We start from the raw sequence: 11,401 nt of genomic DNA, 5'->3' as shown, positions 1-11,401 counted from the left end.
TCAGTGCTACTCGATTCACCTATCCAATGCCCACAACAAAAATTGCAACAATTTTTACAAGGGTGACTGCAGACGATAAACCCGCACCCTCAGATTAGCAAAGCGGAGTTTACGTCTGCATTTGCGGACTAGTGTGTGGCGTGCGTGGTGCAAACTAGGAAGAGATTTATCTCATATTTATCCAATTATTTATTATAATCATTTAGGCCTAATATTTATACAAAGGTGCCAAACACATTGAGGAAAGAAGGTATACGACCTTATACTTTATGATATAACATTTGAAATCCTAATAATCATATGTTTGTGCAAGCTCTGTTTACCTCTGCTTGCCCAATCTCAAGATTGGTTGCCCAAACTGCAGATGCGCTGAAATTCCAAGTTTGTGCAAGATCCCAAGTTTGGGCACAACAGCCACAGCCCTGTGCTGTAGTCTGTAGTACGTTGCATTATCCAAATTTGGCATCCAGAGAGACCGGGTACAAGGAGCACAAGATGCGTTGTTCCCCGACCACCGAGAGCGGTTAAGCCGCGCACTTCCGCGGGACTGGGCGCACGCGACCGCGGTGTGTTGTATATAGCATCTCGTGCTGCCCGCTATACGAATTCGCGCGCCGAAGGAGGGCGGGCGCGCGAATCCGTATAGCGGGAAGCAGGCCTCGAATTAAGCGACGAGAGGGGCAAGGCAATTTTTTGGGGGCATGTGAGAAATTGCCTTGAATTTTCTCTAAAATGGATGGGCACCGAGGCAATTTTAAAAGGCATCAAGGCAACTCTCACAATTTGAGAAGGGCACCAAGGCACTTTTGTAAAATAAAGGAAAACTTATAACAAATTAATAAAAAATTTTACCGTGTATGTACAGACCGTCTCCCGCCCACATGTACATCGTCTTCCGCCCCCATGTAAGCTTACACCGTAACACCGACCCCTGTACCCCCTGTCTGCTAATGGATCGAAGTACAGTAACAGGGTTCAACATTAACTTTTTATTTCACTAGACCATCGGGCTAGTAACTGAGGAAAACCACTAGCCCTGACCTAACATTCACTAGCCCAGACCCAGACCATTGTTATGAAAAACTTTGTGTCATCGTATGAATTCTACTAAAATTTCTCTAAATTTACTGCACTAACTAGCAAGCTACACACCGTACAAGCTGGCCATTCTTGCGCGAGTGTCGTTTACCGCGCTTTAAATCGCGCGCGGGCCGAGTCCGCGTGTACGTGCAGCATTTAAATATTCGTGTTCTACTACGGGCAGCCACGTTATTGTTTTTGCCGAAGGGTAGACTGGTATCCGGCCTCACGCTCTGCTAGACAATCTACACGCTCTGCGACAAACAGTGCGGCCGCGAACCAGTCTAGCCAGAGGCACCGACGGCAATTACAGAAAAGGGCAAGGCAGGTCACTGCCGTCGGTCGGGTTGGATTTTCAGGGGCAGTACGGCGATTGATAGGGGCACCCACGGCAATTGCCGTCGGTGCCGTCGGTTAATTCGAACCCTGGCGGGAAGCGTAACATCACGCAGTTTTCGTCACACACCGGCTTGGCTATGGCGGCCTTGGGTGGGGGCATTTGCTGCTGCTGCTGCAGAGCCGCGCTGCGCGGCAGGGGCGAGTTTTGGTTGCTGCTGCTGCTTTGCCAGTATCTACTTAGCTACGTGTAAAAACTGGCACGGCCACGCCACCACGTGCTCGCAGTATTCGCATGCACACCCGCCCCCCCCCCTGCCCCCCTCCCCCCCCACGCCCCCTCTCACCCCGCCCCCCCCGCCACTGCTCCCGCCCGCACACCCCCCCCCGTGCCGCCCCCCACCCCCACTGCCAGCGCGAGTCAATAAGTGGTAAAACCCTCGCAACCGCCGCTAAACGCAGTCGGCGCCGGCCACGGCGTCAGCACTCCTTCGGAGATCAACATACAACACCACCCCCGAGCCACCCACCCCCCCCCCACCCACCACAACCAACACCCGTGGCGACCCGATAAAACCACCCACTCCTCGCTACAACGCCTATCCAACATAAGTGATAAGGACCACATACACCTATACTCGGCAGTAGCCTGGATATCCACCCATGCGCCCCAACTAAGCCCCGACACCCAGGCAAGCTAGAGAAATATCTGACAATTTCTCTTGTCAGGAGCCAACTAACGTCTTAGCCCATGAGAGCACGCCACACAAAAGCACACAACATTATGGACAACATCACCATACAATACGCTATTTATCATGCGCCCCCCCACCAAAATACCACCACACGCACGCGCACCATTTTCACGACACCCCACACACACACACAGTTAGACATATAGTCAGCGACAAAAAGGGGGCCGGCGTAATTCTGCTGCATTAGGCCCCCCACCAACACACACACACCACACACAACACACACGCCCGCCACGACAACACAAAAACCCCCAACTCGAGGCACACCCACACACCCCCACCGACCCCCCACACTAAGTTGGTTCAACGATTTAAACGAACGCACACTCCATGTCCATACGGTCGACATCTCACTTCACACATGAATGTTGTATATAATGATAAACAATAATCATCACACATTCCCTGAGCCTTGCTTACACATACTATAACCCAAGAGCTATACGGGACACAAGCCAGTGTCAAAATCATTGTATAAATATCACACGAACAGGATCGCTTTTCCCGCGCCCCACCACCCCCCCTCCCGCACTGCTCTCCATTACACAAACATATCACACATCACATATTCTCCCGCGAGAACCCCCCCCCGCAACCACCACACACACACACACCCCCCACAATACACTCATCCACAGTGGTCATCCGACGGCCCGGAAAATTCCACAGCTCGCACCACTAAACACGCTACCACTTCCGAAAATTCACTGCCCCAGACATTATCATACCAAGCACGGAGGCTGCGCTGGTGGAGTCATACTGTACTTGTCCGTATCGTGAGGTTAGCCCGACGAGGCTGTGCGACTGATTGTCTCTACAGCCCGACACGCTTCCATACACAAAAAAACGTATCAGTCTGCAGATCTACGATGAAATAACTGCCTGTATTATCTCAAATAAAAGTTCAATCTACTTCCTAGTATTAGTATTAGTTTTATCACCTTCTTTTCTCTTTTTGACTTTGCCTTGTGTGACATATGAAACTTAACTCACAGTCACAGTTGTCCTGCCTTCTAACCGCGTAAGTAGAGTGTATCTCTTAAATCACCGGTAAATTCTGCTAATTCTGCACAAGCCATATCAACTAAAATTCCCACGATTGTTTTACGAGCGTCGCCATGTTTACACTAAGTGCATGCTCAACCAATTGAGACACGTGAAAAAACCCCCCTCCGAAACAGAAAAGACTCGCTAGGAAAAAAATACTACAGAAAAATAGGTAAATACGCCGCGCACGACCTTGCTCTGCAACGTTAATACAACACCAACAAGGATGTTTCACAAAAAATGTTTGAAAAAGCCATCTTGAAAAAACCTTAGATACACTCTTCTCCCACATCGTCAGGACATTCTGGACACAGTGTTGGTTACATGAGAACCGGCAGTTCGTTAATTTCCCCTTTTCCGTCCATTGAAGGATTTTAGTCTCAGGTTTCTTTCTCACGTGCGCAGAACGGACGGCGCGCGGCGATCGCCCGTTTGGGCATAAACTCCCCCTGTTTCAATGTTGCGCCCGTTTAAATTACCACTCGCCCCGAATATAAATTCCACTACATAAAAGTTGACCAAGCATGGAGAACCGATTGTCAAGAATTCCCAATTCGACCAGGACACCCACTCGTGTATGTTTTACCCCCGGGACACAAGCACAAGTACAACATCAACCTGTCCTGTAACCCAACACTAACCTTAGCACACGCTCGGCTATCTTATAATATTAAAAGAACCACCAAATACCGTCTATGGTGTGGTGGCGAATTTTAACGCATTAATTAGGGTGTACGGATAAAAAAACACGCCACACCACGGACCCCCGCTAGTTTGCCCCTCCCACCTGCCAAGACCGCCACTACTAGTAGTACTAGTTTTATCAAATAACAACTTGTCAGCGCTGCTAATGTCACCTTAAACAACTCGTAGAATACAATACCATTATTGTATATACAGGTACTTGCATGTGATGATAACAACTTGGTATGCCAAGTTATAGAGTTATGTGTGTGTATGTGAAAACGCTAAAAGCACTACAAATATTTTTGCAGCTGCACATATACATTAGTGCAGGATGTCTACTCGCCAATCATCCAGTAGAGATGCCACAGCAGGTGCAAAGGAACAGCCAGGGTTCACGGATGCCAAAGTCTGCACCGGTCAGCAGCAGCGTGAGAGGGCTGTAAAACCCAAGAGCCCAACGGAAAGCCAGCTGAACAACCACAGGAAGCCGACACCTCTAAACGGCGCGTGTCACACACAGAATGGAAGAGTGTGTGATGGTACCGACGATTACGTTGCGGCAGCTCTGTCTGTGGAATGCAAAGGTTGTGACATGCCCGTTAAAGGAGGTAATGAAGGCACACACCAGGAGTCCATTGCAAACATGCCGTCGAAGTTGGCACCACGTTTTTCGCGGTCCGAAAGCCAGTTGATTTTTGGCGAGAACTCGACAGTGCCAATCTCGTGTTGTAACAACAGTTTTCATCCACCTGTTGATTTGTCAACTGTATCGCAGGTGCCAGTTGAGGCATGCATATCTGTGCATCGTCCATTTAATTGTGCGCTCCCTTGGTCGGAACCAAGAGGTGCCTCCTTACCCAAAGATATCAAGATTTCTGGAAGCAACTGTATGGTATATCATCACCCCTGGCAGGTGGAGACGTGTGAAAATGGTGATCTTAATGCATGTAAACAGAAAGCGATGCCAAGCTGGTGTTCTGTGAGCAAAAACGACAAGCGCAAATGCGCAATGGCTAACGCCGCGTGCGAGACCGCACCGGAACTCGCACGCGGTGAGGACAGAAACGTGTCGCCATGCGACAACGCTCAGGAGCGGCGGAATCACTTGCCGACCCCGAATCAAAACCACGCCATCGGCGCCGATACGGATAACGTGTGGCGCGACAAGTGGATCCTGGAATGCATCGATCACATGAACGCATACCTGCTAAGTCAGCAACAGCAAGATGGCGCGCCATCGCGATGCGCTGACGCATGCGAGGCGCCCCCTGGCGGCGACGCCGCGCCGTGCAGCGACGGCATGAACGCCTACCTGCGCGAGAACCAGCACCTGATGGCAGAGGAGACGGACAGCGACAGCACGGCGTTCAGCAGCAACGACGAGGACGACATGCAGACGGCGGTGCCGGCGGCAGCGTCGTTGTCGCGTGGACGCAAGGCCTCGTCCGACCATTCGCCGGACTTCCTCGAGTTTGACTTCCAAGCCGTCGACGACGACGACTGCCTGGCAAGTTTCGACTATCCGCGCGGCGACGAGAGTCACGAGGACGCGCGAAACGGAGCCTCGTCGGACTCGGCGCTCGGCGCGCCAGACTGTGCTGAAATTTGTGATAATCATACACAACGTGGCGTCGACAACACGAGCGATGTGCACCGCCGGGAATGTCCCGCGCAGAAGTGCGTCGTCGGCGTCGAGCAGCGCCCCCACATCGACGTTGACCAGAACGACAATGACGATACGTGTGTCGTGGCGAACGTGGCGGGGCGCCGCACGGACAGCGCTCCGAGCTCCTGCGACGTGTGCACGACGTCGTGTTCCGTTGAGCAGCTCGACGACGATGATGACGACGACGATGACGACGACGACCTCTCCTACATGCAAGTGCCTTCCCTCTCGGACGCCTCCTCCCCGCTCCTCGCCCGCAGCCAGCTCGTGAAGAGCCAGAGCTATGAGAGCGTAAGCTCGCGCGGCAACGAGACGCGCGACGTGTTCCGCCGCGCCACCGCCGCCGAGCCGTGCCACCTCACCTACCGGCTGCGCCCCCCGATCAAGAGCAAGAGCTTCGATGAGGGGCTCCTGCTCGGCAACCTGATGCTGTCATCGCGGTGTGGGGACCTGCGGCCGCCGAGCAAGGAGCACATCTACGAGGAGCTGGACGCGTATCTGAAGGAGGATAAGGAGGAGGAGCCCAACGACTGCTTGTCGATGAGCCACTGTGCGAAGACGGTGATGCTGTGGAGCGAACAAGAGGCGTACAGCTTCCAGGTGAACCAGATTGGGAAATCTGCGTGCGGTGCCACGGCTGTGCTCAACGTACTGGTGAGTGAAATGAGACGATTTGTCGACATTACCCGTCAGTATGTAGACTATCTCATAATGTAGTGCTCTTGGAATATGCAGGATGCGAATTCACTTTACGGTCTTGAAATGAGAGAATCGTTATATCTTAAATTTCCTTGGATTCTCCAAATTAATCTGTCAATCCGGAAGTCCAATAAGTGTGTGGTGTAAAGTCAACTGTTCTGAACTAAAAATAGTAAAGATATTTTCTTATTTTTAGCTCGAAACTAATTAGACTCGGCCTATTAACCTCAGAAATCACTAGACAACAACCATGTGATATTCAGCAAAGATAGAATTGATGATGTAAACAGTTCAGTGATAGGAAATATCACTTGAGAGTAGATTATATGTAAAGGACAATTTATAATAATGTTGCAGCGTGCACTGGAGTTTTCAATTCCTACGGAGACAGTGGTCAGCAAAATTGTAACACGGCAGCGAGCAGAAACAGCACCGATACCTCAGTACCTGTTTTCGCGCTCTGTGGCAGGTAAGGTTGTAAGGGAATAGCAACAAGTTTACAACTCAAGTTCAGGGTTCGTAGCGGGTCTTCCAAAGTCTTATAAGTACTTATTTTGCCAAAAATAAAATAAGGGTCCTTATTAGTACTTATTTTTGGTGAAATCTTAGAAAAGTACTTAATAGCCTTTATTTTTTATATTATTGTTGTATATATATAATACGAAATAATTAAATCTGCTGTGCAATTGTGTATATAAATATTATTAGTGTACTTTAATAGTCGGTGATCTATCAGAAATCGCGTAAAAAAGTCTTATTTTGGCCTCCAGAAAGGGTCTTATAAGTCCTTATTTCAACATGTGCCTTACTACTATGAACCCTGAAGTTGGCTGTAAATGTTCTTAGTGTACAAAAAAAATTACTACACTCAAACACATTTGTAGTGTCAAATTATGTATGATTTTATAGATGAGGTATATTATCACATATAAAGGTTTCTGTGGAATTCTGAATACTTGTATATACTTGCACATTCTTTATATATTTGCTCACATTACCTTTAAAGTACAAGCAAAATGTGATACGTTTTTAATTATTTCCAATATAATATGCCTGTACATACTTACAGGAGCCACCCATGAAGCACTACTAGATGGTCTGAGTGAATTGACAGATGGCGCTGTATATGGCAGGTTTTTCCCAATGTTTCCGCCTCGGCGTTTCAACTTGACGCACTGGCTTGCCTACTGGATTGCACGAGGCAAGCACTTTTCTGCATAATTGTTCTCCTTCTAGATTTTGCTCATTACTGTTTACATTTGTGTTTTACTTACAAGTGTAATGAAGTCAGTTTTACCTTCACAGGAGTTGTACCGCTGTGTACGCTTAATCTACAAAAAGCCGTCACCCCCGGGCAACCCATACCTGATGCTTGGCACCATCAGATGGTGTATGGTGTGGGACCACAAGGTAAAAAAAAAACTTATTACATGTATACAAAAATCAACTTAAATTCAAATGACTAAGAACAAATATCAAACTCAATCACATCACATCAATAATATTGGTTTTATTATGATTTCTTATTACTACTTATTAAGTCAAAAATTTACTAGTTCATGGGGTCATGTTTAGCATTTTCTGAATAGTAAGTCATGCTAGCCATGCCAGCACCAACGGAAGAAACTGTAGTGATGAACCAAACTATTAGATTACTGATTACTATAGCAAAATTCTCTAATCACAGTTCACATTGTTGAATGGACTATTCTTCGAAGAGCTATCCTCATCATCGCCTATAAAAATATGTGTATTGACAGTGTATTGATAGTAGTAGTGGAACTAGTAGTGCGAGTAAGTGATTGCAAAGTTGCTCTGAGTCACGATGGGCTCGTACCGCTGGATGTGTTTCAGGCATCTACCTGACTAACCCGCTAGAGTGCGAGCAGGAATCGGTGCTGCAGAAACAACTATGCAGCGAGTCAACGCTACTCATTCGCAGTGAGGACGTCATCAAGCGATGGTGTGAGGACCTTAATCTCTGTCGGCTCATCACCCACCACGACGCCAGGTGGCGCGAGATGAACGTGTTAGGTAAGCACGCCACTTTGGAGATGTCGTTTAGTCTGTTGTGATTTCTGTCATTCCTTTCGTTCACTTCGTTCGTGCACAGGTTGTGTGTGAACTTAAAATAATCCAATAGTTGACAGAAAAGTCAGCAACATTTGGAAGTTTTCTAAATATCTAGACATATACTGTCCAGGGAAAAAATTCTCTTTTTTTCACGGGAGCTCTTTTTCAAAAGTCTGGGGAAAAACTAGCTCTCATCAAAAATTTTACGGGAGCTATTTTGAGCCTCACGGGAGCGATTTCGGAGGTTTGAAGAGCATATATCATATATACTCACTATATTATATTATATATACTCGCGTATATTGTATATATAGATATCACTCATATCGCCTGTGTATTTTTTTTTCCCGATACTGTTTATACAGTGATTCCAGCAACACTATGTGTTTACGTGCATGGATGTGTGCGTACGTTGATAACGATGGTGTAATTTAATCAAATGCCGTGAATGCAAACGTCGTACTTCTTTGCCTAATGCAGAACTATTGTGACATCCGCCTTCCTTCATCCATGTTCTGGTACAGTGTTGAGTTCTTGATCATGCAGGTCAGGTGGTGAATGCATTGCGAGAGACCGTGTCGGCCCATCTGCCAGGCCAAAGACGCCTTCTAACGACCCACGTGCAAATCCCGGCCGCCTACACGTCCGGTGTCACGTTGTTTACCCGACGAACCTCGACAGCATACCGTCTGCTAGAGAGCGCCACTGAACTGCCTTTGCTCGATGCAAGGAAGGATAAATGAGTGATTGCAGCCAACTAATTAGGAGGAGGTCATTCATCAATTAGGAGAAATAACCAGCAAAAGCCTGCTATTAGTGAAGTAGGTCAGTTCTAGTGTAGCAAACACGTTTTTCATGTTTTTCTCTTTAAAAATTTAGCAGGAACAGATAAAACTTTAACATAATTAAATTCGATAAGTGTGATGCTGGTAAAGACGAGCAAACTAGTACGTGCAAATTAGAGTGCGTTTTAATATAACAGGGGATATCAGGTATTCTAATTTTGTAGCTATTCTACTCATTTGCAATGCTAGTTCCATTTTATAGTGTCAAAATCCTCAAGTTTCCTTCATATGTACAAATTATCCGAGGCTATGTAGTCAGTAGAAAGCAATCTTGTGATAAAGCCAGCTCTAGCACTTGGCTGTATATAAGAAAAACTATAATTTTAATGAAGTTGAATCTTATTTATAAGAACACCATCCGTTACCAATTTCTTCCAGATGAAACGTGGGGTTATTGTTGTTACAAGGTTTGACTATACCTGTCTAGTGACACTGTAAACACTTTAGGTGGATTGGAGTTTTTTTTGCTGCTCTCCTTCGCAGTGCAGTAGGATCTAGACACAATAACGTATGTGGGATTTTCCTAGCCATACTGCTATTTATGTTATTGGCGCAACTTTGTATTCACTAACGTTTGTTAATGAGGGGTGCAAGTTATTCTACCATATTCTGTTATATACATATATTATATATATATATATATATATATATATATATTTATAGGAAAAGAAATTGGGGAAGAGTGAGAGATGCAATGGAAGTAAGCGTAAAGGGGGTATTGCATGCACTGTCTAAAAGGATACTAAATTATTGAAATTAGCAGATAAATGATGTTGCATTTGTTATATCAGCAAAGAATGCCCATGCATCATATCTGTATTAGCACAAATATATCACAACTAAAAATATACAAATTCAAGGTACAGATATTCTGCTCATTTCAAAAGCTCCTGTCTACCACAACTTGGTAGCCAGTTCAACATTTCTGCCTGGTGTGTTCTAACCATAGAAATAATATACTAGTTAGAGATCTATGGTTATTTTCCTTAACAACGTTTATCTTTGTTGCAAATAGTGGATTAAGATTTTAATTTGACAAATTGCAAACTACTATACTGGTTTGTTACCTTTTCTCGACCGAGCTGCTCTGGCAATATAGTTTCCACGGCAATGTAGATTACAGGTCACAATTGGTGTTATTGGTAGATGCAATTGTATGCAGGTTAAAGACGATTTTGACGAGGCATTTTCAGGCCAAGATGTCGATATTGTAAGAAAGGTAAACGTATGTTGTGAAGGAAGTTTTTAAAATGGACACAAAGAATGCAGATTTAGCTGGAATTAGCTTTATTAGATAGAAGCGTTTGAAATAAGCATTTGAAATGTTTAGTATTTTGCTTCAATGTACATTTTTAGTAGTGATATATTTTTAGTATTAGTATTACGCATGCACCTGTGCTTACATCTGAAGCCAAGTGCCATATTATGCTCAGCCATATCGTCTGGCACTGAACGATGTCACAAAGATTACAATATGTAAATGTCTCATTTTGTACATTAAATTTTGAGATATTTATGTGAGCATTGCAGATTATAGTCTAGAACTAGATGCGTGTATGATACGGTTTTACTTGTAAAAAAGTCATCTGGTAATTTTTACATTGTTTTATTTCATTTGTAATGTGCATGTTTATTTATGAATTTCAAAATTTGCACGAGGACAGTTCATAATCACCTCTATGAAGTCAGTGTCACTTAAAATGAAACATCAACCCACCATAATTATGAATATATAAGTTGCTTTATGTCAGTGTTACATTTTACTGTTATATAAAAGTTATGCATATTTCCGTCATTCGTTTACGCAATGCACAGTGCTCATTGCATTAACCTTGAATCTTATTATGTACATATATATAAAAAAAACTTTGAGAATTATTATTGAAATCCTAATTTCTAGAATATATCATAATATATTTTGATATGAAAGATATCAAAATTGCCAGACACATATACCTATTTTTGCGTTGCATCTGCCAAGTGCCACAATTTTGATGCTGTGCAGCCATGTCTCCATGTTGCTGTTCTAGAGTTTCAGCTCAGCTGTTGTATATACTGCAGGATGTGATAAAATGTATTTAGCCGAATAAATCTGTACATTGTATCGTAATACATATATATAAACGTTGAATTCTATATCCATTGAGCTATAAAGCTTCGTTAGGTGGAGGAGGCTACTGCATGTTATAGGTGTCACTCTCAATGACTATTCA

General features: G+C 45.0%; 1 protein-coding gene across 3 annotated transcripts in view; it reads left to right on the top strand.

Annotated features, from left to right (window-relative positions):
- LOC106812813 overlaps nucleotides 1-11,300 on the top strand; it is an 11,904-nt gene extending 604 nt beyond the window's left edge. For 2 of the 3 annotated variants that reach the window (XM_014816804.1, XM_014816798.1), the window contains exons 2-7: nucleotides 4,214-6,225; nucleotides 6,628-6,739; nucleotides 7,340-7,471; nucleotides 7,576-7,680; nucleotides 8,125-8,304; nucleotides 8,890-11,300. In XM_014816804.1, coding sequence (XP_014672290.1) covers nucleotides 4,237-6,225; nucleotides 6,628-6,739; nucleotides 7,340-7,471; nucleotides 7,576-7,680; nucleotides 8,125-8,304; nucleotides 8,890-9,086 — 2,715 coding nt within the window. In that variant the 5' untranslated portion in view covers nucleotides 4,214-4,236 and the 3' untranslated portion in view covers nucleotides 9,087-11,300. The remainder of the gene's footprint in view (nucleotides 1-4,213; nucleotides 6,226-6,627; nucleotides 6,740-7,339; nucleotides 7,472-7,575; nucleotides 7,681-8,124; nucleotides 8,305-8,889) is intronic. The other variant, XM_014816810.1, reaches the window with a different exon arrangement.
- The last annotated feature ends 101 nt before the right edge of the window (nucleotides 11,301-11,401 follow it).

The sequence above is a fragment of the Priapulus caudatus genome, unplaced genomic scaffold (genome assembly GCF_000485595.1).
Source record: "Priapulus caudatus unplaced genomic scaffold, Priapulus_caudatus-5.0.1 Scaffold21, whole genome shotgun sequence".
NCBI classification, from domain to species: Eukaryota; Metazoa; Priapulida; class Priapulimorpha; order Priapulimorphida; family Priapulidae; genus Priapulus; species Priapulus caudatus.
The sequence above is the reverse complement of the archived record's forward strand: the minus strand, read 5'-3'. Positions and strand labels throughout refer to the sequence as shown.